Source organism: Fusarium fujikuroi, chromosome FFUJ_chr01 (genome assembly GCF_900079805.1).
Source record: "Fusarium fujikuroi IMI 58289 draft genome, chromosome FFUJ_chr01".
NCBI lineage: Eukaryota > Fungi > Ascomycota > Sordariomycetes > Hypocreales > Nectriaceae > Fusarium > Fusarium fujikuroi.
This window is the reverse complement of record NC_036622.1, coordinates 4,286,910-4,313,448: the sequence shown is the minus strand read 5'-3', so window position 1 is coordinate 4,313,448 and position 26,539 is coordinate 4,286,910. Positions and strand designations below refer to the sequence as shown.

The window sequence follows — 26,539 nt, the reverse complement described above, 5'->3', positions numbered from 1 at the left end:
TATCAGGGTTTCTTGTTCCACATGTTACCCTGGTTGAGGGAGGTAAGAAAACTTGAGACCACTATCGCACATGACAAAAAGACTTGGGCGAACTGACGATAAATCTAGTAGGATTTAGACTATTTGTTTTTGATACCCTCTCTACGGCTCTCAGGTTTTCCTGCTCTCAAGTCCAGCCCTGTTTCTTTTTCTTCATGTCTCTCTCTCTTGGCAATAAGTCTCGACCATTCTTAGAATCTAGGCAGTAGATTTTGAAATCTCAGCAGTTTCTCTGCATGATATGAGAGAAAGGATACTGATTGGTGCAATTTTACAACTGTCATGGCTGATCTTTACCAAGCAGTTCAATATCGGCAGATAAACCCAATGTAAAAAAGTTGGATTACGAGGTTTCATTAGCGATTGTGACCCCCGGAATATGACGCATGTGGGCCCTTGTGTCCTTGTAAGTCGCCTGTAGTGTACCTGCATTAGCGCATGAGGTGCGCACCAAATCCGAGTTGGGCTCCATGGATTGGAATGAACATTTTCAACGTTTGCGTCAAAAAGAGCTCAACGCTGCCTTGCAAACTCTCCTGAGAAATGGATGTCAGTGCCGCATGCAGTTTCTTTCGCGACCCAAAGCGATCTTGGCAGTGACTCCACTGTCAGTGAGTGATTCCCTGCTTTCGACAATCTCCCTTGAATCTATGGTCAAACGTTGAGTTTGCGCAGTGACCTCCAGGCCATATAAACCAGACAAACTTCCTCTCCTCCCTCCACTTGCTCCTCCACTCACTCACACTCTCTCTATTCAAACTATTGTCACTCGTTTCTTCAGTCACTCTTTCACCCAACACGTTCGTTTTTCTCGACTCTAGTAGTATCCCTCGTTTACCGACTTTTCCTTATATACTCATCATGAAGTGGTACACGCTCGTTCTCGCTGCCTCTGCTATGCTCGTTATGGCATCACCTGTTCCAACCTCTTCTATCTCACCAAATGGGCCGTGCCCTCAAGTAAGTACCCATTTTCTGTAAAGGCAACATCTATACTAACAGTTGGTTCTAGTCTAAAGTCGATGCTATCCTCAAAGGCGACATGGATGCATCCGAATGCTGCTCATACGGCAAATGCAAGGGCGATGTAGTCATCTCAGTTGGAGAATAAGACTTTATCCCCTCAACTCACACGCTCACTCGAACTCAACGACGTTACGAATACACCATTGCATACTAGCATACACAGTCCTTATCTGAACGACCTCAACACAGGCTACAAGAAAGAATCCGGCTCTTGTTCCTACACTCCACGGATATCATACCCAAAGTTCTATCAGAACCAACACGTTCAGTCTATCAGAATCCACATTCGTTTCTCGATTCTTTCTTACGAAATCATATTCATGCTTAGGCACGTGGCTGTCATCCTGGGCTTGATGATATACAGGAGAACTCGGCCTAGTGTCCTAAGGAGAATGTTTTACAAATGAAGAAGAAATGATTTAGATGGGCTAGCTTGGAAGAATCACGACAAATATCAACTATAATTGCCACATGTCAGACAGGATCTGAAACGAATACCATATGATTTGTTTAACCAGAGTAGCATTTCGAATATGCATTGATTTGGAGGCCGTGAAATATCCCTCAAGTTACTGCTATTATCTACAAAACCTTACTTTGTGTCCCGTATCAATACTCCAGGGCTCGTGCAGGTGGATCTCGACTATTTCCGCAAACGGCATCCCCATCTTACAAAGTTTGCTCACTCACCGACGCTTTGGGCACTATTCACTGCTGTACACAATCGGGTCGTTGGCCAAGTACGAATGACCGAATTGAGTTGAATCAAGGCAGTACGATGCAGTGAAGAAGAAACGGGCCGATTCCTTTCGCCGGGGTGGTTTTGAAGCTATCGTCACTTGGTGACTAGGGCCAAGACTGGGGAAGTCAAAGGAATTCTTCTCATAATTTTGCCGATTAATTTGATCCTCTGCTTCAAAACAGACTTCATTTCTCGTCTAAGCAACGCGTACCTCATTGAGAGTCAGGTTATACTGATGACCGTCCTGGCCAAGTATATTGTGCCATAGTTGAGATGTTGGGATAGTCGAAGTGGGAGAAGTTCGAGACACTGCACCACTGACAAAACCCTAATAGCAACTCAACAGGTACTCGTACTATCCTATTTGAGCAGACTGTTTCATCTGCAAAGACTCCTACGAGGTCAACAACGGCGGGGAGGTTGTGGTTAAGAATCAAACATGAATGGACCGGTATCCGCCTTCAGTGTCGTAGCAACATGGACAATGACTTAGATAGGGGAGTGGAGTGAGACATTCTCCAAAGGCATTCCATTATGCCTGATGCCCTGAACTCTTTCATGACTGAGCAATATTCTGACACAGTGACCTCACTTTTAATCATTCACCCCGTGAGGACTTCTGTAATGTAAGAACAGCGATGTGCTTAAGGCATTTTAACTGGGAATTTTGTGATCAACATATGATGAGACACACAATGAGCCTGGCACAAATTCGGAACATAAAGACGAATGAGAATTGAGATTGTTGCTCGTTTCGATCGACACTCGCTGGAAACGGGCTGCATGATACATCTGCTCAGTGTCGAATAAGAGTTAATTATGCATCTCGTCTCTTGCATATGGGTAAATAAACTGGCCTCAACTTCTTGGTAAAAGACAACATCTCAAGAGTCACTCGTGAGTCAACGAGGTCAATTCCGGTTAGGTTGTCCTCGGAGATATTCAACGGCGAAGAAAGACACCACCAGTACACTAAAGTTCTAGCTCGACATGCTACTCAGTGCGTGGACTGTATCTTCAATTCTTAGGTCTCACAAGCTCTGGAGATCATCACAGCAAAGTAAGAACAGTTCTTGAGGCTCGGAAAGTGACGTGAGCACCAGCAAGTAAGAAAGCTTGAATTACTACAGAGCTAAAAAGCGGAGTCAAAAGCTAAGTTAAGCGGAGTCGATCTTGATCCGCGAGTCCCTTGGATCGTGTTACCAACGGGTCTATCCTAGTCCTAGTAAGCAAGGTCACGAGGGGAGTTGGGTCGGTTGAGCTACGACACACGATGACGCGAAATTCAACAAAGAAATCCTCCACTGCCGAGGGCATCATCATTGGGCCTGTTGAGCGGGGTTTCCATCAATTACATGCCTAGCCATGGACGTAGTTGACGGGCTATTATGACATAGAGTCATCTAGGTACTGAGGTAGGCATTCTCCTTCCGTATACTACAAATATTGCAGCCCTCGTATCATGAAAGAGCTCACTGCAACCTTGATCCTGTTTTATTTGTTCATCCCTATCTTGCTATGATTCACCTGATGTGATCCATGGATGTTCTGATATATCAGTCTTCGGTTGGTCGGGGATACATCGGTGGGGCCGATGAAGCTTCATCCGCGTTAGCATATCGATTCCGAGTGTGGAGCGGCCAATCCGCTTTCACTGTAACTGCGTCTAACTTGGACCCAAGCCCTGTAAGTACAGGGACAATGCACACCACCAGCCATCCATCCTTTGAGATTTCCTGAGTCTGTCTGAAGGTTGAATTTGAAGTCAGGTATCGTGATGAGTGACTGTGCTCGGCAGTTTCGATCATCTCATCGAGATGACCTCGAGATGGACCTTGAGATCTGTAAGAACGATATATGAGCTAAACTGACCAGCATCTGATTCTTCTCAGCTACTACCTTTCCACCAAAATGAGTCCCGTTCTTAAACTTTAGACTCCAGCTCGAGTGTGAGTGCGGGCTATTCAGTAACATCACGTCAGAGGCGCTTCCTATGCGCATCCGGTCGATGCACGCAACAGACCCAAGTCTCTCTTCTCTGCAATTCCCAGCCCCCATTGACACTCTGCATCACGAGCTTGCCGGCTTCAAAGCCACCTACATACGGAAAATAAGCAGCACTTCATCGACGATTGCCGTGAGTTGGCCTGGGCCTAACCCAATGGTCTGACGCTGGCCTCCTTCAACGGTTAAAGCTCACGGACAATCAGGAGCAATCCTGACCTATCGAATTACTCAGTGGATGTCTACCTGGGTACTCCGTACCTTGTCTCTAAGAAGCAGGGGTCTTCTATACTTGCTTCTTTCGAGATAATATGCCGGACAGAATAACATCTGATTTCCTTTTTTTTCAGGGTCCAATTATTGTCCGGTCTTGGTGGAGGAGATGATAGAAACCTAAGGTTTGATGGAGGGCGCGCCGTGGCCAGCTATCACAAATTCTGCACAGTACTGCAAGGTCTAGGCCCGACCTATTTTCCCCTCTCAACCTTATGACGGAGGCGAATCCTCACGATACTCCATACTGTAGATGATGAAGGTAGGTAGGATTAGCCCACCGTGACAGCAGAGTCAAGGTAACCCAAAAACATTGATTGGATGATTTGCATGTTCCTGCCAACCCGCCAGTGCCCTAACGCCCCCAGCCTAAACGCAGGCCTACGCAAACCTAAGCCAAAAGCCAAAGCACAAGGCCTAGCCGGTCGTCAGGCAATAAAAACTTCCGACGTTATATCAAGATACCAAAATTAATTGGTCTAAAGGTGTAACAAGATACACTAAATCTACCCAAGTATTTTAGTCACCTGGGATGGAGGTCCTGCACTTTCTTGCCTCCCTCCCCTATCTGCCCCAGCAGTTTTCCAGGCTCTCTTTTCACTGGCCTCCGCATTCATTCTGGAATTGGAAATACCCGCTTTCTTCTAGCATTGCCTTAGGCTCCATCACCCCCAGCTTTCACATCCATAGCACCATCACCACCACGTTACTGTATCACCATTCAACATCACTTGGCCGACACCATCTTTTTAATCAAGCCCCCCCTCTTCTGCCACAAGGGAAAAGCATATCAACACTCCGATCCCCTCGTCAAATTACATCCCTTTGTCTCTTGTCTCTAGCCTAGCCTGCAGAGCAGAGCATCGTGGTCATCGTATGCTCTACGGGTCAAGTTTTCTAGCGTCGACTCCTCTACCCTACCGGGCTGCCGAGGCGACAAGAACTAAATCGCCCAGCTACCGACCCGAGCTAGTAGCTCTCCCCAGATCAACGTCGGGTCCCCGCTGCTTTCTGAGACCTCCATCAACAACACAGCTAGGTACATCACTTAGCCTACCTTACCTTACTTCCAACACATAGAGTCTGAGGCGCTCCTCAAATCGACTCACCGAGCAGCGTGCTCTGGTCCAATACTTCTTTTCTTTCTCAGGTACTCGCCTTTTTCATTTGTTCAGGTAGGTCAAGGCGCTTCCTTTTAACTCGTGGCGCTTGCGCTCCTCAAAGTACAGCAGAGCTTCCGTCGCGGTGCTCGAGCCACCAAAATTCCAAGCTTTCCGCAAGCAAGCTCTGGGCTGGCTCGTCACCTCGCCAAATGTATCGGTACCTTGCTCTAGGGCTTTCGCTAACGCATCGTTCTCCAGGTTTGGCTGGCAAATGAACTAGGGACAGAGTCTCCTACCTTGCCTACCCCTCTCTCAAGCCAGTCCAGTCTCCCACGCCTGGTCTGAGTCCCCTGATCAGAAGATCACATCACACTTCTCAGTGTTCCATTCGGATCTCTACGTTCTTGTCCAGGTCCCTCTCTTTCTGAGGCTCTCTCCACTTCGGGACTCTCCACAACTCTCTGCTCGCTCCACCCTCTCTACTCTACTCATCGGGCCTGTCTGTCCTGGTCCCTTTTCCCATCTACCTCTTCATCATCAAGCATTGTGTTGACTCGAGATCAATCTCCCCCTCTCAAGTCAAACAATTCGTGACGGTGCGCTTACATCTAGGACCCCCTCCCCTGCTGCGCCGCCCACCAGCTTTCCCCATTGAAAGCTCCCGCGCCACCCTAGTACCCGCAGAGGAACGGCAGTATTAGTTGGAGGTTCATACCGCCCGCGACTCTCCCCAGCACCACTTAGAACCTGGTCTCGTGTGGTAACCGCATCTCGACACAACCTGAACACTCGGCGCATTGCATCGCACAACCCAACAGGAGTAGCAACCACGACAAGCAGCAAACGGTTCGCGACACAACACGGCACATTGCAACATTGCTCCGCGACACGCGACATACTTCCTCCTGCCAAGCTTTCCCTCTGCTTGCCCTTCTTTGTCAATATCATCACTTTCTGCAGCGCGCCGCTGTCCTCCCCCGCCTTCCGACTGCATTTCGCAAACTCTCTCCATCCTCCTCATTCGACTTGCACACCGTGTGCACGACGACGTTATTCGCGATCAACCACTTTTCGCCTGCCTGTTCACCACACCGTCCTCGGCGCTCTCGTGGTCTTTGCAGATTGATATTTGAATCTTTGGAGACAGGTCTTCTGATCACTGACTATTTGCCACCGCCGCTCGTCTCTTTCGCCTTGTTGCCGCTCCAAGTGTAGCAGCAACCCCGCGTCAATCTCTTGGTGTCGGATTTCGCGCCTGCTTTCGAGCCTTTCACTGACAATGGGCCACGATTGAGTCTCCGTCGCTACAGCACTGGACATCTTCGTCTGCCCAAATCAGTCCCCTCAAAAAGTCCTTTCATGACAGGGTCCCCATTCTCCTTTACTCTTATCCGACAACCTGAATCTTCTATTTGCGCCTTGGGTTAGACGCGCTGGTGTTTAGATATTCTGTCGTATTCACTCAACACTAATCAACCACTGGCTCACGCCGTAACGACTTCTGCTATCGCGATTTAACATTTGCGATAAGATCAGGGTTGCCACTTCTCAGAGCCACATCTTTCGACACTGATTGCAGCATCAGCGTTCTTTTTCTTACGTTTCGTCTGTTTTTACGACTTAGAATTTGGCACGTGTGACGACATAGTCTTTAGATATCCTTGAGATCCCATCTCTGGTAAGTCTATTTGCAGCGAATCTGGGTGCTTTGATAGGCATTCTGGTTTATTTTTCGAGTCTTCGTTCATAGACTGGTTTGCCCTGACTCTTGTTACATTCCCCAATGTGACTGAGGTGTCGTGGGGGCTATGAGTTTCTGTTCTCAAATAATGTCATTCATTGTTCATCACGAGTCCAGTCAGCTAACTAGCTATTTACAGTTTCGATTCTATTCATTCTTAAAAGACCTTTACAGCCTACTTTTTATTTTAAACCCGCAACTCTGTTTATTATCCGTCATCCGAAACACGACAGCTTGTGCTAGCCGGTTCACGTATCACAGATATAAGATTAACCCCCCCCCCCTCCCCCGTTCACAGGACATTATCAATCAGCAGTCTTGTAGATTTTAGATTGAAAGAACCCAAGCAGTGTCTTTCCTGGATGATGAGTTCTGGTCCGCTCAAGACAGGCCCGTCTTCCAGACTAGGCCAGGGATCTCATCCTACAGCCCCGGGTAACAACCAGTCACTGCTCCTCGAGAAGCTGCACGCGAGGACATCCACACCAGATTCAGAAGCTCTCGCTAGTTCAGACGACGAAGGCGAGCACCGATACGAGTCCGCAACAGCAGCATCTCATTCTGCGTCGCAACCTCCTAGACCTGTCCGACGACCTTCGTGGTTGAACGAGACTTCTCAAACCCTGGGCCGTCCTCGTAGGGGATCCATTGCTAGTAACTCAATGTCTCCGACTACTTCTCACCCTAGCACGCCCTCCGGTGAGGCCGGTGGAGCGTGGGGATCTCACTCAGCTTCATCTGTGATGGGCCGGGGAGTCTGGCGCACCTGGCTTTTCATGGGGTACGGCTATCTGGAACAATGAACGCAAAGATCCTCCATCGAGGCTCAGCGAGGTTTTGCCTTCTCCCACATCGACCATGCCCCCGGGCGGTGGTAACTCTTTCTTTGGCTCAGACATGCAGACATCTCCGGTCTCGCGCGATCCTGCGCCTAACTCGCAAATACCTTTTGCTATTCCGCTTCATCCTACTCCCAAAACCTACCGGTCTCAATCTTACTCTGTTGGGCAGCTGGATCCTGAGTCAACAGCCACTCCGCCTACGATGAGCTCTTCCGCCATTATGGGTCGCGCTCGCTATCCCGCGCTCCAGCATCGACCTTCTCGACCCAGCATGCTAAGCGAAATGGCCAACGACGGCTCGATGCTTGGAAAAGTCAAGGAAGTCGAGGATGACGACGATGAAAGCCCAAGCGAATCGATGCAAAGTTCGTTTCATCAATCGGATGCGAAAACAATTGAAATGCTGGCTCGTGAAAATGCTATGCTGCGCCAACAACAACAACAACAACAGCAGCAGCAGCAGCAGCAGCAGCAGCAACAGCAGCAAACGCAGTATAACAATGCTCGAATTCGACCCCGCGCAGTCACTGGCTCCTCCTATCCCGCAAACGGCTACCCAATAAGGGACACCGTTCCCGAGGAATCTGATTATGCTATTGATGAGCTTGATGAAGCCAACGAGTCTGGCGATATGTTGGCCAAACGGGCGCTGAGCAGGCGCATGAGCGAGTACGGAGCGGGGTCATTACGCTCTCCGTTTGAGAACAATCGCAAACCTGAAAACGCCAACCTCAAGAAAGCGCTTTGGTCAAGCTCCCTCGGATTTAATCCTTCTGATATTTCTCAGAGTAGGCGACACTCCTTTGCAAACATGCCTACTCGCCAAGGTTCTATCAGCTCTATTCCCGACGCGGCCGCACTAGAGCCTTCTGCACTCGATATGCAGCAATCTCAGGAGTACCCCCCCGGTTACCCCGACCCTGCCGCCTTTAGTGCTTCTTCACATGGTAAGTTGGGCTCAACACTCACGTTCTTTGTTTGATCATTTGTTAACGCACGCAAACAGCAAGCCAATACTTTGGCGTTGGCGGAGGTGCCAACATCGGAAATGCCTATCAGACTGGGTTTGCCAATCAATACGGATCTCCTTACGGGTTGCCCACTGCGTATGGGAACCGCGCACCATCTCCTCATCGTAATGTTTACAGCATTGCTCAGCCTCGTCACAACCAGCTTCTTCACATTGTGTTGTTCAAGTGCGCTCGAGCTGACGTGTTCTACATTCAAGAGGGCACTGGTCTCAATGTCAAACCAGGTGATCTGGTGATAGTCGAGGCTGATCGCGGCACTGACCTTGGAACCGTTGCTAAGGATAACGTTGAGTGGCAGGTTGCTAAAGAACTCAAGGAGCACTATGCTGAAGAGCAGTACAAGTGGCTGATGATGTACTCACAAAATGCTGCCGTCGCGCAGGAGGGTTCTAGCGCAGGTCTTCTTGCCTCCTCTACCGGCCTTCAAGGAAGCGCGGTTGGAGGCATGGGACCTCCAAGCCAGCACCATGCGCAGGAGCCCAACGCTGGCGAACTTCGACCCAAGCTCATTAAACGTCTTGCCCAGAACCACGAAATCCAAGCCCTGCGAGACAAGGAAGGTCAAGAGGCGAAGGCGAAGCGTGTTTGTATGCAAAAGGTCAAAGAGCATGCTCTCAATATGGAGATTCTCGACGCCGAGTTCCAGATGTGAGTATATTTAGCACTTGTCCACAGATGACTAACCTCTGCTAGGGATTGGAAGAAGTTGACCTTCTACTACTTCGCCGATTCGTACATCAACTTCAACTCTCTCGTCACCGACTTGTTCAAGATCTACAAGACTCGAATCTGGATGTCTGCTATCAACCCAGCCTCATTCGCTAGCCCAACTCTTGGCATTCAGGCTCCTAGCGGCATCGGTCCTGGAGCAGTGAACGCAAACCGTGGTGCAGGCGGTAATGACAGACGCCAGAACCAGCAGGTCCAAGAGTCTCACCAAGCCTCTGCTTTTCCCGGTGGAGCCAGAGATGGCCGCGGATTCCGCCCTGCTCCAACTTTCAGCCAGCCGTTTGGCAATGAGGGCCGCCTCGCGCAGCCATCTGGATACCCTCCTTCCAACTACCCTTACGGGCAGTTCGCCAACCCTTACAGCAATCCTCGCAGCAATGTTGGCTACGGTGCTAGTTCTGGTGCTATGCCGGGCGCTATGGAGGGCTATCCCGTTGGAGTTCCCCAGCTTGGAGAATACACGTCGATGCGCCAGCGGTTCCCAAACCCACAGTCTGGTCCCAGCCCGGCACCTCACTCTCAAGCCACTTCACCTCTGGCTCCTCAGAATGACTGGGTTGGATCTTTCCAGGGCTTGTCTCTCAACACTCATTAATGTGTGTTATCACATACGTTTGGCGACCATGAGAAGCTTATCTCAGTACACTCGTTTGCATTCAAGCAGGCACAGCAGACTTCATTCCCTGAAAGAGAACCTGCTGGCATTTGTTGATTGAGTTGACGACGGACTGTCATACAGAACCAGCCCTTGTTGGGCTTGCGGTGCGGTTGTGTGATTGTGTGATTTCATCTTTTTCGTTTTCCATTCCTTTATAATGATTCGTCGTTTCGTTTACATCTTCTTTGGCGTTAATCGGCAATTCTCCATTGATACTTGAGTATTCAGAGATTGTTCAATAGCTGCTTTTCGAATTCCATATCGCCAACGCTTTGTTCAGGGTCCATGATCCAACGGCCGATTTCACGACAACGGGGAGTAGGGAGGGAAGACAAGATGACATTCGACGGCATGGAATTTTCTTTTACAGGCTGAGATTATAGACAGAAAGACCCAAGGACTTCGCATCTAACACTGTAACTAATACGCAGTCAAAAAAGGGGCACATTCGGGAGATATAACCGGAATCATGTATGACAAAGACTTGATTTACTCATTTGCTTATTCGTGCGGGCAAATGTGTTTGTTTTTAAGGGGTTATTTGGCTCAATGCACGAAAATGAGATTATGTGATAGATTAAATTCGAGCTCAGGGTTTGCTTATACGTTATCTAAACGTGAAATGAAGTGAGGCCAAAGATTCATGCAATAACACTTGGAGAATAACTTTTATTGGTGGTTGAGGCAGATCCAGATTTTTGCCATATTGAGAAGCACCCAAAGCGCCTGCCTTCCCACTCTTGCAACAACGATTTCACCTTCCTCTCCACGTATGCTCAGATGCCAACTAACTTCCTTGGCTCTTAGCCAGAGAAGACGACTTTGAGTGAACCAAACCTTGTGAGCGTTCATTCCATCCACCTTGTCACCTCTTAAAAGAAAAACTCCATCATCATACCATGCCCCCGCGAGCACGGAAGAGAAGAGCATCTGCTACAGGTGAGTTGCGATACAATCTCGACTTCGCTTACAGAAGCTAAAAGTACATGAGAGAGCAACGGTACCGAAGATGCACTCCCCAGGATGACAACGAGGGCTCCAAGGAAATCAGGTGCGAGGGGGGGAGTTCAACGCAGAGGCAAGAATTTCATGCGCGCAACGAACGCTTCTTCCAACAAGAGGCGAAAGGTTTTCTCTGTTGAAGCCAAGAGCCGGATCAAGAAACACGGTGCCGACTTTGCAAAGTTCATCGATAAGGAGACTCATACACGGATGTATGTAGCTTCCGGCAATTCGTTCGATCTAATTTTCTAAGACCAGCAGTCCTCAAATTGGCGTCGATATATTGAAGAAAGATATCTCTCCAGATCTTGCACCTGTTCTTCCCTGGATTGGTTTTTCTTCGGCTCTCCAGAGACGAAGCACCCAAACTTACCCAAAGACGATTCTCAAAGCACTCGACAATTTACAGAGTGATGTTAGGACTTACGAAGGCCTAGCCAAACAAGACAACAAGATCCGAGCGCCTAACTGGATGCGCTGGCAACAAGATATCAAAGACCTGGAGGATGTGAGCAAGCACGGTCTTGCGATGGCTTCAAAGATGATTAATCATTTCATTATGCCTGATTCACACGAACTTCCCCACAAGCCTTCTGAGGGCGCCGGCGGAGTTGAGCATGTAGCGTGGGATCTGATTGAGGAGGGTCTACCAAAGATGACTGATGATATATGGGGAAAGATTGCACAGGGTCATCTGAAGGCTTTTACTGGGGTTTTGAAAGTGCTATCAGCTGAAGTTGAAGGATGATATAATGGCATTGATAGTCAATTGTGATGGCTTGGAAGAGATCATATGAATACCTTAGTTGCCTCTGGAAGCACAGCACCAAAGACATGAACGAATTGAGTAGTATAACAGATACACAGTTTATGAAGACGGCACTGTCTTTCATGAAGTCCTTCTCGGGGGGAGAAATACACGGCGCTTGACGAGTTTAGCTTATACCAAAATTCGCTAGCGACCCACCGATCCAGTCTGACCCCTAGGTCCTACATACTATGTAGTACAGTGCCAATTCCGATGACTTATCACCGCCAGATCTTGGCGAGGCACGTGACCGTGCACAGACCACGTCGAGGGCTGCGAATGGAAAGTGCGAGGGCTAGCTCATCGCTTAACCCACAGGCCACAATTTTCCCACGGAAAGTTGGATATCGGTGGTTCTTTCTCTTTTCTGAAAATCTTCGACCTCCTACTAACCACCAGGACCTCGACCAAGCCGGTATGTGAAAATCCCCCTCCTCGAGAATTTTCTTCTTTTTCTCTTGCAAGCCTTTGTTTTTTTCTCTATTCTTCTCTCGCTAACCTCTATCGTCTCTGCGATAAACAGCCAAGATGGGTGCCCTCAAGTACGTCGAAGAGCTTCAGAAGAAGAAGCAGTCGGATGTCGTTGCCTTCCTCCTCCGAGTTCGCTGCTGGGAAGTACGTTAAACCACCAAAAACATGCACAAGCACAAACATCAATTCCCCATGTGGACGGCGGATTCAACCTGTTCTCGCTCTCTTGTCCTCCTCTCGACTAGAATTGTCCGAAGCGGTTCGAATTTTCGTGCGAGTTTTGAATACTCCGCACTGGGAAGAAAATTCTCAACGACGAAATCAACACACAAACTGTGTACGCTTGGACATCGATGAGAGAGAACTCGAGACGAAACAGGCTGTTTATTAACCGCCGTCTGTGCTATACACTCGTTGAACATTTGCTGAGAGTGCATCAATATAGCTCCGTCAATTGAACGTCATCCACCGCGCCTCTCGCCCCTCCCGTCTGGACAAGGCTCGCCGTCTCGGATACAAGGCCAAGCAGGGCTATGTCATCTACCGTGTCCGTGTCCGCCGTGGTGGCCGCAAGCGCCCTGCTCCTAAGGGTGCCACCTATGGTAGGTTTTTTGCTCGCTTGAGAACACAGGGATGTCAGTATCTAACACAATCCGAATAGGCAAGCCCACCAACCAGGGTATCAACCAGCTGAAGTACCAGCGATCCCTCAAGGCTACCGCTGAGGAGCGTGTCGGCCGCCGATGCGCTAACCTCCGAGTCCTCAACTCCTACTGGATCAACCAGGACTCTACCTACAAGTACTACGAGGTCATCCTCGTCGACCCTCAGCACAAGGCCATCCGCATCGACCCCCGCATCAACTGGATCGTCAACCCCGTCCACAAGCACCGCGAGTCTCGTGGTCTCACCGCCACCGGCAAGAAGTCTCGTGGTCTCAACAAGGGCCACCGCTACAACAAGACCCAGGCTGGCCGCAGAAAGACCTGGAAGCGCCACAACACCCTGTCCCTGTGGCGATACCGATAAACGGCTCGCCCCCTGCTTCGGGAGGAGCTGGCTTTGTTATTCGCAACGCGGCTGTTCGGTTGTACGTGCGATTTGGGAGGGTCTGGTTTTGGCACTGCATGCTTGGACTCTGGGGAGTCGGGAACCGTATTTGGTAGCACAAAAAATGGAATCAAAAGCAATTCCAATTTCATGATCAAGATTAAGAATATGGTTTCCCGAATTTTGCCTACCGATTTGTGATTGATGCTGTGCCGTGATTCCTGAGAGATGTTTACAAGCCAATGCGTCTACGAAACGTTGGCTGAAGTGTTCAGTAAAAGCATTGACACTTTCAGGGCTGTTTTGCTATCAAAAGTTTAAGCATTCGACTGCCTTTCATGTGTTGGAAACCCTGTTTGCTCGTGAAGTTTCTGAGCTCCCTCGGCAAAGTTTTGATTCTCAAGCCTAGGTAGGTAGTGCTGTACTGAAGTGCTACTGAATTAAATCTAGACCAGTAAGTTTGCAGTCTTTTCAGTGGGCTCTTCTCACTATGATGTGGCGTTGACATTGTGGCTTGTCCAGTCCATCCAATTAAGCGCGTCATGTATGTAAGCGCGTCTATCTCATTCACTTAACGCGTGAAGTGCAACCTCAACTAGGTATCTCGAGAGAAATCAACTGAACCAGAGAAAAACAGAGAACGAAAGTGTTTGTAAGGGCAAGGACTTGCTGCTGTCATAGAGTTTGACTTTGGATCTACAAGACAGAGATATACACTTTTGCTGTCAACACCAAGCCAACCCCTTCATTCACTTCTTCACACTCACTCACTTACACCCTCACTTTCACTTCTCTCTCACCCACAACCATCCATGTCTACTCAGCCGTCCCCATGACAGACCTCCTCCAAATCCTACCCTCTTTTCCTCTCCGCCCTTTTGCAGCTCTAATACCAATAATTGAGCAACAGGCTCTCACAACAACAGATCTTCTTACCCTTCATCCCGCAGACATAGCAAAGCAGACACGCCTCCCTATCCTCGATCTCAAGCGTCTCATAGCTGCTATACAAGCGTCTCTCTCTGACGATCTCAGCCCACAGCAACCTCTCCTTCAACCGGCTGAAGAGCCCAACGTCATCAGTACTCTTGACGAGGGTCTGGATGCTGCGTTAGGAGGTGGCGTGCCTGTTGGTGTGATAACGGAAATCACTGGTGAGAGCGGTGCTGGAAAGACACAAGCTCTTCTATCACTATGCCTTGCTGTCCAACTTCCTCCGCCTCATGGGCTGGGCCGTGAAGCTCTCTACATCTCAACTGAGGCAGCTCTCGCCACAAGCCGTCTTGCCCAGATGCTCAACTCAAACCCCATTCTACAGCAATACGATGACCTTGAAACTCGCCCTTCACTTGATGCTATCCGTAGCGCAGTCACGCCTGATCTAGAGACACAAGATCACATCCTCGACTTCCAGGTCCCTGTTCTTCTGTCCCGTCACAACATTGGCCTCATCATTCTCGACTCAGTAGCAGCCAACTACCGTGCTGAGTTCGAACGGCAGGGTTCTCACGGCTCTAACATGGCCGCTCGAAGTGCTGAACTCGTTCGTCTCGGTGCTCTTCTCCGCGATCTAGCTCGACGCCACAATCTCGCTGTTGTTGTAGCCAACCAGGTCGCTGATCGATTCGCATCCAGCTCTACACCACGGCATGCACCTCCTAGAAGCAGTGGCGTCTCCTATGAGAGTCCCCTCGCTTCCAGGAGTATGCCTCCTCCTTCATCTACGAACCTCCCTGGCACGCCCTCCTCGTCATTACCCTTTGCCTTACAAGACCCCGATGGTCCTCCGCCTCCACCCGCCCTAATGCTTGATCATCAACAGCGTTGGTTCACAGGCTGGGGTGATGATCCCCACGCTTCTTATTCACTCAAGACCCCAAGTTTGGGCCTGGTGTGGTCAACGCAGATTGCTTGTCGTATTGCACTCTTCAAGCGTCCTGTCTATGGCCGTATAAGACAGGCTGCCCCAGTGACAGCAGAGGATGACTCTGACCTGGCAGCACCCACACTCAGAGGGTGGCGAAGATGGATGAAAGTTGTGTTTGCGCCTCATGCGCCTCCAACGGGTCAGGGCTTGGACGGGGCGGTCGAGTTCGAAGTTACTATGGGAGGATTAAAATCAATTAAGATCCAAAGGGCCAAAAGGCAATAACGAGTGTGGAAGCAAGAGCGTACATAAAGTTGTGTATCGGCCACTGGCAAAAGTTGTATTATCAGAGTCACCACAGGCTAAGACTCAATGTAGATATGCTCATAGATAGAAACCTGAAGCAACCATAATAATACCTCTAGACTACCTAATCGCCTCGTAAACGACTATGCTATATTTCAAGTATACAAGTTCCCAAACTCCATTCTATGCATATCCATCATGTAACCCTAATTATCTGGGGTGGGGGAACTCGTCATCCATCTGGAGTCGCACTCCGACATTCATGCTGATGAGCTCCTGTACAAGCAGCTTCGCTGCATACGGCATCGTCATCTTGGTAACCTCCCTTGTACTCTTGCATGTGTGACAGTAACCTTTGTATCCGAACAAACCACACTGTTGGCAAATATCAATCTCGGTACCATCCGAGCTGATCATGAGTCGCTCCAGCAGAAGCTGTGAAGCACCGTAGGCGATCAAGCAATCACGTTCCATTTCTCCCAGGCGTAGACCACCGTCTCGTGAACGACCTTCTGTAGGTTGACGAGTGAGGATGGCTCGGGGACCTCGGGATCGAGAGTGCATCTTGTCTTGCACCATGTGCTTGAGTCGCTGGTAGTAGATAGGTCCGTTGAAGACGTATGCCTCCAGTGGCTCCCCAGTAATACCCGACGTGAAGTAGTCCTTGCCCTCCCATGAGAAACCATGGTCTACAAGCACCTGACTCATCTCTTCCAAAGGATGAGAACGGAAAGCATCTCCAAAGCCATAGTCAGGACGACCGTGGACGATAGAAGCCTTGCCCGTTAGACACTCGAGTAGCTTGCCGACTGTCATTCGGGAAGGGAAACCGTGGGGGTTCATGATAATGTCGGGGCTTAGTCCACTGTCAGAGAAAGGCAAGTCCTCTTGCTCAACAATAATACCAACGACACCCTTCTGGCCGTGACGAGACGAGAACTTGTCACCCAACTCGGGGCGTCGAGTCTGTCTTGTCTGAACCTTGATTACTGTGGTATCCTTCTCCGTTTGAGAAATCATGACCTTGTCGATATATGCAGGATCTGCGATCCGGTATGAAACTGATGAGTCGCGGAACTCAGCAGGTCCACGGTCCAGTCCGATGCCAGTGCTTGTCTGGTCAAGTGGTGTCTCCTTCTTGACCATGGCCTCGCCGCTGTTTACCTTATAACCAACAATGGCAAGGCCATCGTCATCCAATGCCTCGTGCTTAGCGATCCGGCGCTTAATCTTGCCATCGCCCTCATTCTCGGGGTCTCCGATACGTTCTCTACGTCCATTGGGGTACTTCTGCAGTTCCGTCGTGTACTTTCTGAAAACCTGACAACGGCCGAATCCTCTGTCGATCGATGCTTTGTTCAGAACCAAAGCATCTTCAATATCGTATCCTGAGTATGACATAACAACCACGGTGGCGTTTTGACCTGCAGGAAGTTTGTCGTAACCGATAAGTTGAATGGTCTTTGAAATAACCATGGGCCGTTGGGGGTATACAAGTGTGTAGAGAAGAGTATCAATACGGTTGAACTGGTTATATGCGATTGCACCAATGGCTTGTTTACCCATAGCACATTGGTAAGTGTTACGAGGAGATTGGTTGTGGTGGGGGAAAGGAATTAATCCTGCGACAGCTCCCAGGACTGTAAAGGGTTCGATTTCCAAGTGAGTGGTACTCTGTGTCACTTGGTCCTCATAAATTGTGATGAGGGCATCGTTCTCTTCATTGACATCGAGATACTCAACGATTCCGCGGTTCAGAAAGTCGTCGAAGGTCGCTTTGCCCATCTGAAGCAATCGCAGATGCTCAGGCTTGAGCTTCTGCTTACCATTCTTAACGATGATATAAGGTCGACAAATGCGGCCTTCATCGGTGGCAATATGAACGGCGTTGAAGTGCGTGTTGATGTTGATGCCGACAAAAGGGGAGATCCAACCTCTCCTTCGCATAGTTCTAAACTTTTGCGCAAATCGTTTCGGGTATCGAGTTAATGCGAACGGGGTACCGTTGATATGAATAATGTAGCTTCCTTCACGGTGCATCTCAGCACCCGAGAAATTGCGGATAGGTTCAACACCAGCATCTAGTGTAAAGATCCACCGTTTGACAGGCTCTTCGTCAACGTTGGTAGTAATATGGGTCATCAAAGCCAAGTTCTTCACCAGACCACAGGCTTCACCTTCAGGTGTATCTGACGTACAAAGCATGCCCCACTGCGATGGTTGAAGTGCACGAGGACCAGACACCTTTCGGGTCTTTTCGAACTGACTGCTTATTCTGGTCATCATACCAAGAGCGGCGATGTAACTTAGCCGACTGAGAACGTGGGTGACTCCTGCTCGGTTCATGTTGAAGCGTTTGACAGTCCAATTTCCAGTCTGAATGGCTCGGTTGATTCCATATCCAATGTTGTTGGCGTGGTTGCTAATCATATGAACCGCATCGAGAGGAACTGCTCTGTTGTTTTTCTTCAGGAACTTGTCGATCGACATCTTGACTCCAGATGTGAACTGCTTGAATAAATCTTCAAACAAAAGTGAGAGAAGTTGACCAGCCAGCTCAAGTCGTTTGTTTCCCACGAAATCTCTGTCATCAACCAACTTGGGGTTGTGGGCGGCAATGAGAACCCTTCGAGTCATCTGAGCTACATATATGGCCTTAGGGTAGAAATCCAGTCCCTCAATCGGCACATGGGCAATGACCAGGTTGGCCAAGGCATCGAGGCCTTCTTCGACGTGGTTACGGCGCACTTGAGGACCGAATGTGCCTCTGCGGGAACCCATCTTGACCTTTGCTCCGATATACTCCAGCGCTTGGTGCTGGGTGAAAACGCCCGCCTTTGTCGCCTCATCAAAGTTTACCAGAAATTCATCTTGGTATCTTCCATCTGATCCAGCAACAAGCTGCATGATTTCCATATCCGACAATCCTCCCAGAGCCTTCAGGATGATTACGATCGGAATACCTTCCACCAGTACATTGTGTGTGAGGAGGATTCTGTCCTTCTTCAGAGTAACGTACGTCTTCGACTTTCGTTCGTGTGTAGAACTGGTGACCGATGCTGAAATAATGTTGTTCTTCTCGTCGGCTTCAACAATGATACGGTTCTTGCTCAGTTGCTCCTGAATCAAAATGACCTTCTCGGTGCCACCAATAATAAAGTAACCGCCAGGGTCAAGTGGGCATTCGTTCATCTCCTCCATCTGGGTATTGTTGGCTCCAGCGAGACGACACTTGGAGCTCTTGAGCATGACTGGCATGCGTCCAAGAGGCACATTCTTTCGCACGATTCGCTGCTTGTCTCGGATGTATTGTATATCGACAAAAATTGGCGCGGCGTATGTCATGTCTCGAAGGCGGCACTCCATGGGAGTCACTTCACTATGTGACTTGTTGTCTGTCCAATCTTGACGTCGAGGACTGTCTACTCGAATGTCTGTGAACCTGGAAAGTAATGTTAGCATGGCCCATTTAATTGACATCCCAGCACCTACTCTAGCCAAAAGTTGCTGTCTACTTCGCTACGAATGGTTCGATTGGCGCGTACGATATCCTTGATCTCCTGCTCCACGAAGAAGTTGTAGGAGTCGATGTGCCTAAATCTAGTTAGAACCGGTGAAGTACAATCGCAAGCTCTGCGCGCTTTATTCGGAGACATACTGTTTGACAAGACCTATAAATCAGTTAGCAAAAAGGCTCACCGGGCTGATCGACATCCTTACCCTTGACTTTCAAGAAGGCTGGCAGAAGCTGGAACTTGTCCTCCTTTGTGGAAATAGGATCCGTGAGCTTCTTGCCATTGTAGAATGGCTCCAGGAGAGCCTCGAAGCCATCGTCGACCGTAGGCATCTTGAATGTCACCTAAGAGCGCACATCTAAAAAGGATGGTTTTTGGGTGCGTGTTTGCGCTGACTACTTTTTTTCTGTGGCAGCTTGCGATAGCTTCGCAAAAAGTTCTTGCCCCGCGGTCATAGGTGGAGCCGGCTTGATCGGGCGCGCCACGGTGGGGGACGAGAGTTTGGTGATACGTATCACGTGATAGACTTCAGCTTGTATAAACGTTAACGTTGAAACACCTTGGACTTTACTATATACCTTAAAATAGGCATTTTATTAAGAGTATCGATCTCTAGATTGTGTATCATCCTTCTTAGAACTTTAAAATATTCTTCAGAAATTAGCAACATTGCCAACCTTATTCACTAATCTGATCGTTATGGTTCTTGATCTGGCCTACCCTATGCTCTGATGCTCGATTTCCATTTCTCAAGGCAATAGAACGATGCTCTCTGAGTTTTAAGTCATAGTCGCATTAACAACTAGTATGATATCAAGGTTATTGGTTGGGTTATGGTTGATGTTCTGAGTAAGTCATGACTGCATGTTTATAAATATTGACAAATGACTTGTAAATCTGATTGAAAGCACAAGCGATGTAATGATCGCACCTGTGTCTAAGGAAGCGTCAATTTGGCTCACAAAATAGCATTCTGTTAAGCGACGATTTGTGAATATGACTATATAATTGTAGCCATGGCAAATACTTGACAATTCAGCAGTTAGCCTCCATCTGAGAAGCCAGGGAATTCTTCAGTAGTGATTGCATCTAGCGTAGACTCGCAGAAGCCCGTCAAGTGTAAAACTGCGCATTATCACCAATAGAAGCAAAAAAAAAAAACAAAAAAAAAACATCCCCCGTTTTGATTCCATTTAACTATTAGGTCGAAAACTAGAATGGTCATACAAAGAATTGGACGCTCAAACGCAACAGTAGTTCTGTCAAATAGATAGAAGAAAGATATAAAATTGGTTGCCGACGCCATTTCTACAATTAATCCCTCTAAGGCAATAATCAGACACGAGTGCGAATAAAAAAGAACAATTAATCTTCATCGCTATGGCCGTTGCCATTTTTCAATTCTCAGCATTCAGACTTTACTCAACACAAGTTGCTCAGGGACATGGCCTCGGGATCGTCTGTACAACATCACACCCCCGCATGAGCATGCATACATACCCACGCAGATAACCCTCTGCAAGTTGTCTATCTGTTCATGTCTAGCATCAATGTGTATCACTGGGGTCTTTGACGGGCATTTTCTAAAGTGAGGAGACCACTCAGTGGCCCATGAAAGCTAGCTCACCTGGCTCATGTGCTGCGATCGTAGCGGGATGAAGCAAAGACATGATTCTTGGCGCTGGTAATTAGCCCCCTAGTGTGAGTTGATCGGACCCTGACTTCGAGTCGCGACGTAGTAGGGTGGGACGGCAACCTGACTAGCTTGATGGACCACTTGTAGCGGCAGGCTGTAAAAGTCGGTGAAGGGATTGAGTCTTTTTGAGAGTGAGGGGCACCAGCCAGAGGGACATGCAGAGGAAGCAGGTGGTGGATCTCGACGTGCTCCGTCAAGCTGTTAGTGAAGAATGTGTATGTACTGCCATACTCAAGCCCATCGATGACCAAGAGACAATGCTTCAGGTTATCTAGACTGAGAGACTTGGTAAGATGGTTCAACGCCAGAGTAGTCACTGTCATAGCTCCCCAGCACGACTCGAGTCATCGGTTGTATCGGTTTGGGGCTATAAGATGGTCGATATGGCAAACGAAGTTATTCGCAGTTGAGTGGGAACGGTTCCTGATAAAGACTTTCCAAGACGTCGCAACTTTATCAGTCGCAACTATAACCCATCGGCAGTGGCTCAACTACCTAGTGGTTCCCCATGTGCAACAGCGCTGCTCAGGGTGGATTTCGTACCGACCAAGCCGAGGGCCTTTGTGACCCCCATGGCCTCTCTGTGATTTATTCAGAACCGTTGATGCTGATTGGCTTCGGTGGCATCATATCCCAAGGCGCTACTGCGCGAGGTCAAAAGGGAAGCATGACGCAAGTCGCACCACGGACCAAGGCCATGACTGTCTAACGATCGGTTCCTGGTCAGGCTCCATCAACTCGTAACGATACGAAATCCATCATTTGTATCCCATGGTCAGCCACCGCGATTTCCGTGTTATTGGCCTCTTATTAGCAATGCCAGTCAGAGGTGCGAATCAGCTCAAAGTCCAAGAAGCGCCAGGTGGAGGATTTATTGGAGGCGGTGAACGAAATTAGGCTATGGATCGTCATGTGTCAACTGTCTGTGGCGGATGGCTGACGGCTATAGATGCTGTCGAAATAGAGTGGCAATATGAGGCCCGACTCAATATTGACAGCTTGTGCTGCAACGGACCTGTCAGCTTGATACAAGCAAAGATCCCATGCCAGGGCGTTCCTGGTCGATACATCAAGGGCAATCTGGGGACATGTTAGTTTGGCTTTGTTCAGGATGGGACGGGTTTTGGGTGACGTGCAGGAAGGATAGAAACACCAACCAATCGGTGCTGCATATCGGAGTGACGGGGATGTGCGCTTGGTCCATGTCTTGTGTGCCTCTTTGAGACTGGGGGGCTTCGAGATATCAATCATTGTCCATTCACGAGAAGAGGGTTTGGTAGGTTGACACGATTGAGGCAAGTTTCTTTCAACTGACATCCAGAGACTCTGTGTGCTTTGGTCTCTAATCTCTTCCACGTTGCAGGCTCCTGAATGTCTCTCTGTGAGTGACTCCCTACTGACTCTCTCGAGTTTGGGAGAGGTTGAGAAGGAATTCCAGGAAAGGTTAGACTCTTGTTACGAACCATTCAAATCCTGATCCTGGTAGATGCAGAGGTTGAAGCTTACTGTCGTAGGAGGGGAAACTGAGTGCATGATCCAATAGCAGCCTCAACTAGACAGGCATCTCTCCTCCTCACCCTGCAGATTCATGCTTGTCTCACAATTCGTAGTGTGAATCTGTAGAGTAGCGTGGAATGTCGACGAGTTATCGTCTAGTGCAACATATACATACACAGGCCAGGAGGGATAAATACTCCGATAAATGCTCGCAGGTTGAGAGACACTCACGATGGCCGCATTGGAGGGTTTTCACCATTGTAATAAGCTAACGTGCCGCTGCCAGGGACCTTGACAAGCCATGATGCACAATCCTTGCAACCCTCCATGCTCATGTCAACCTGCGCTCCAATGCACGATTAGATCCGAGGCCGTTATGGCCAAGGCCCGATACAATGTGTATAAATCGGCCCCAATCTCTTCTACGAACATGACTCAACTTTACTCTGTTTTGTGTATAAATACCAGGCTGTCTCAGCTGACATGATTGTCTCAACATACGATGCATCCCTCGGCACATATTCAAGCATTGTACAACACCCTGCTGCTCATGCCATAGCCCACCTGTAAAGGCGTTCGGATGAGAAGAGCCCGAGGCGTATTCAACCATCCGCAACAGCGACTATTACACTACTGGATCCAGACAAGCTTGAATTACTGATCTTTTATTTGCAAATTTATAAGCACAAATGGACCCTTCTTCACAGTCACTTGCTTCTGGAATAAAGCCGACAGACCAATTGGACTCGGCCGTCACTAGTTGATGTGCCTAGCCGTTGGAAGAAGTGGACATATCCATCCGCTATCCCTCCCTCCCTCCCGTCCCCTGGAGATTTTGCTTTTCTGTTCTGATGGTGCCTGACTTGGGTCCCACTGATGGTCTCGTTAGTGGTTTCTTGGGCTCTGATGGACCAGACGCAGTTCTTGAAAAAGTTTCATGTGAGGGAGGTGTCTTGCGTGCGTGCGTGTATGTCATGTATGTAAGTTACCCGCCTGGTCTAACAAACTCCAGTACGACGCTGGCATCTTGATTCCCAGGATAGAGGTAAGCCGAGGTGTATATGTAGATCTGGATCAGAACAATCAGCCTCGCTCTTGAGTAAGACAACCCCCGATAGAACATGATTTCTTGTCTCTTCCGTATATCATCAAATGTTTGTGTGTTGGCTTGTATGTAACCACAAGTATATACTTTATAAACAAATACTCGGTGTTAAATATGAGAAACTTTAGGTCCCAAACAATGCAAACCTTGTATATATCCCTGCTGCTCTTTGCTGAATTCATCCTTGACCTGTAACCAAACCCTGCGACTTGCCTTTACTGTCCGTGAGGCCCTGTCTCGTGCCCACATACACGCGCCGACCTCTAAGCCGAGCGCCAAACACCCGCGTTAGGCCAATCTTTTAGGTCTCCATTATCAACTGGATACTCCGTACTTGACCTATTTTTCTTCTCTGATCACTCACTCTCACGTCAACCTCGACTAGGTATCTATCTACTGATCGCAACTCGGTTCCTCTCCTCCAAGCCAGCTTGTCGCTCCTGGCTTCCAGGGCGTGCTGTGTGAGAGAAAAGCCTGTAACTAGATCATCGATTGTATCACCACCAAAGACACGTGCCAAGTATCTATTGTACGATTGATTGTGCATTGATTGCCATTTCAAATCCAGGTTGGTTCGCTTTTTTTGTCTAGTCTGTCTCTGTCTCTGGTTCGTCAAAGCAGGCACCTACCTCTCAGAAGGAAGGAACCTACACCTCCCATCTCTCCACTCCTGTCACTCATTTGCTCTCCTACCTACCCTCTCTCAAAGACACCCGTCAGCTTCAAGGCGTATTGTCTGTAATACCACAATCGTTGTTATATCATCTTGTTACTCTGTCCTGTTCCGGTCTGTCCTGACGGGTTCTATCGCCCCGTCTTCAGCCAAAGGTACCGAGCATAGCGCGGCGGACACGAAATTCGCAACCCGACATCCCGCACCGCACCACGAATCACCCACCGCCGCCGGCGACATAGTGCAATATCCCCCATCCATACTTATTTCACTTTGGTAGAAAGATATCCATTCACATCGCGGCGCGGCACGCCAACTTGGTATAGATCGCGCGCCCATGCTACCTTAATTCCGACAAGACGGCCAAACAAACAACTACTCCCCGCTTGTTCTTGCGATGGTTATTTGCTTTCAGAATATAGAAGACGGACGGAACTGTGACAGACAGAGTATGAAGATTATAATCCCCTGCTGCCCTTCCTCTCTTTCCTGGTCTTGATCATTCCTCCAAATGTTGTCATCCCACGTTTCATACCACATCCTAGTTGCACCATTCCAAATTCAACACTTCAACTCCAAGCTCTGTCTCTGCCTCCTTGTTCACGACATCGTTGTGGCATTTGTGGCTTGAAGCTCTATCATCACTCTCCAGCAAGTCTTCCCCGTCTATACTCTCCATATCCTGAGCTCCTATGGGTCCTGATGGATTCTGTGTACTGTACTGTTCGCCTTCAATCCCAGCTGCCTATGATCACACTGCCTCAAGCTCACGGGCCGGCTGCTCCAAGTCTAGTCTGAGGTGTACCGAACTCACCAACATCCCTGTGTTGTTGCTTCAGGAAGCCAGCCCCAAAAGACACCCCCCATTCTCAGGGCCTTACCCACACTGACCACGTCCACCCCGCCTCTCAACAACGTTCCATCCACTACCTACCTACCTACCTAACCTACCTACTTTACTACCTCGTCTCTTTTGCCTTTTCTCTGCTTCATCCTACAACTTATCGTCTATACAAACGCGGCAACTGATGCTCATCTGTTTCTTTCATGTCTTTAGTATTATAGGCTGAGACCGCTGGCCAATTCGGCGTGTACTATCTTTATCCTGTATCTATTAGTCCATCATGGATGAACTACGCTTTCGCTCCCAGCAGTCCCCGCGGGGCAGCGACCCGTCTATGCATTCGTTTGTCTCACCTACTCGAAATGCCTCCAGAATGCCTGCCCCCCAGGTCAACCCTCATGCCGGCGCCCATGACCATCGATCTGGCCTGCCTCGCCGCTTCACCACCGATTCTGGTCGAGTCCCGACACTTTCCTCCCTGGGTGCTCAACGGGTGCCCGAACCCTCCCAGGACTATAATGTGAGTAATCAACACATGACGAATCTGTCGCTTGCTTGGAACCCAACAGGCCTTCGGGTGGCATGCTTTCGTGATGGATTGCGAAAGTTGCCAATCCCTCTAATAACAGCAAGTACTGACATGTGTGATGGTAGGCAATGCACAAGGTGCAATTGGTACGTTCTGTTGCTCGTATTTTCCACCAGGGTTTGCGTTCGAAATTCCCGATTTGTTCAAGTCGGGCCTGAGCATTCGAATCCGAAACGATGCGACATCAACGAAATCAAGATACGGCCGTTAACTAATGATAGACTCAGATCGAGAAGAAAAAGATGGAATATGAACGAATCCGGGAGCAAAGGCGGAGGTTTGAGCTCGAGATGCAAAAGCTGGATCAACAACAAAGACGAGAGGCTTTGGAACTTGCTCAGATGGAGGAGGAGGTTGGTAGAATGGGCGGCCATCAGTCCGAGCCCACAACTCCCCCCGAATACCGAGATAACTCTGGATTCCCTACGTTTTTATCACGACCGAGCCGATACTCTATGTCTAGCTTGACCTCTCCCCCAGGTCTATTCAACCGCCCTGTTAGATCCGGATCGCAACTCGCATCTCCCCAATCCGGTATCAGACAGGCACGCTTTGGATTTGAGGATACTACGACCCAGATGCCTTCTCGTTCTGTGCCAACTACGCGAAGGAATAGTGATGATGAGAAGGAGGAGGCTGTTCGACAAGATCCCAGCAGTCATCGCTCTGGTAATGCGTAAGTGACAGCTCCTATTGCATGTCCATGCCTTTCTATTCCCGAGCGAGCACCTCTTCAAGTGGGGGTTTGCCATTAGAGCTCTTACAGGTCCAGCTTCGGGCTTTACTGTAAATTGCCACAAAAGCAAGCAGGTTAGGCTTTTTTATTAGGTTTCCTGCCTTGGAACCTTCGCAGCGAATAATGCTGCTATTGGTGGGTGAATCTTAACTCTGAGCCAAAGCATGAGGGCTCTGATTTATATGAGGACTC

General features: G+C 48.9%; 8 protein-coding genes; 6 read left to right on the top strand and 2 right to left on the bottom strand.

Moving 5' to 3' along the window:
* Window positions 1-900: 900 nt before the first annotated feature.
* FFUJ_00764 (uncharacterized protein) lies at window positions 901-1,150 on the top strand (the record flags this gene model as incomplete). XM_023571430.1 has 2 exons in its annotated part: window positions 901-999; window positions 1,052-1,150. The coding sequence occupies 2 exons, from the start codon at window positions 901-903 to the stop codon at window positions 1,148-1,150; spliced, it is 198 nt and encodes a 65-aa protein (XP_023424744.1).
* Window positions 1,151-7,293: 6,143 nt separating this feature from the next.
* FFUJ_00765 (related to suppressor protein PSP1) lies at window positions 7,294-10,125 on the top strand (the record flags this gene model as incomplete). XM_023571419.1 has 4 exons in its annotated part: window positions 7,294-7,709; window positions 7,753-8,717; window positions 8,777-9,449; window positions 9,495-10,125. 4 exons carry the CDS (start codon window positions 7,294-7,296, stop codon window positions 10,123-10,125), a joined length of 2,685 nt encoding a protein of 894 aa, XP_023425579.1.
* Window positions 10,126-11,087: 962 nt separating this feature from the next.
* FFUJ_00766 (uncharacterized protein) lies at window positions 11,088-11,938 on the top strand (the record flags this gene model as incomplete). XM_023571407.1 has 3 exons in its annotated part: window positions 11,088-11,127; window positions 11,180-11,402; window positions 11,452-11,938. The coding sequence occupies 3 exons, from the start codon at window positions 11,088-11,090 to the stop codon at window positions 11,936-11,938; spliced, it is 750 nt and encodes a 249-aa protein (XP_023424743.1).
* Window positions 11,939-12,526: 588 nt separating this feature from the next.
* On the top strand, window positions 12,527-13,498 carry FFUJ_00767 (probable ribosomal protein L15.e.B, cytosolic; the record flags this gene model as incomplete). XM_023571396.1 has 3 exons in its annotated part: window positions 12,527-12,613; window positions 12,915-13,071; window positions 13,131-13,498. The coding sequence occupies 3 exons, from the start codon at window positions 12,527-12,529 to the stop codon at window positions 13,496-13,498; spliced, it is 612 nt and encodes a 203-aa protein (XP_023424742.1).
* An 853-nt stretch (window positions 13,499-14,351) lies between these two features.
* FFUJ_00768 (related to RAD57 protein) lies at window positions 14,352-15,671 on the top strand (the record flags this gene model as incomplete). Its single annotated transcript, XM_023571385.1, has 1 exon — window positions 14,352-15,671. The coding sequence occupies one exon, from the start codon at window positions 14,352-14,354 to the stop codon at window positions 15,669-15,671; it is 1,320 nt and encodes a 439-aa protein (XP_023424741.1).
* A 231-nt stretch (window positions 15,672-15,902) lies between these two features.
* On the bottom strand, window positions 15,903-19,539 carry FFUJ_00769 (probable DNA-directed RNA polymerase III second-largest chain; the record flags this gene model as incomplete). XM_023571374.1 has 4 exons in its annotated part: window positions 15,903-19,134; window positions 19,185-19,286; window positions 19,351-19,363; window positions 19,413-19,539. 4 exons carry the CDS (start codon window positions 19,537-19,539, stop codon window positions 15,903-15,905), a joined length of 3,474 nt encoding a protein of 1,157 aa, XP_023425521.1.
* A 1,300-nt stretch (window positions 19,540-20,839) lies between these two features.
* FFUJ_00770 (uncharacterized protein) lies at window positions 20,840-21,226 on the bottom strand (the record flags this gene model as incomplete). The annotated part of the gene is made up of 1 exon (XM_023571363.1): window positions 20,840-21,226. One exon carries the CDS (start codon window positions 21,224-21,226, stop codon window positions 20,840-20,842), a length of 387 nt encoding a protein of 128 aa, XP_023424740.1.
* A 4,076-nt stretch (window positions 21,227-25,302) lies between these two features.
* Window positions 25,303-26,401, top strand: FFUJ_00771 (uncharacterized protein; the record flags this gene model as incomplete). XM_023571352.1 is given in 4 exon segments in its annotated part: window positions 25,303-25,542; window positions 25,677-25,697; window positions 25,833-26,287; window positions 26,299-26,401. 4 exon segments carry the CDS (start codon window positions 25,303-25,305, stop codon window positions 26,399-26,401), a joined length of 819 nt encoding a protein of 272 aa, XP_023425578.1.
* Between the last annotated feature and the right edge of the window lie 138 nt (window positions 26,402-26,539).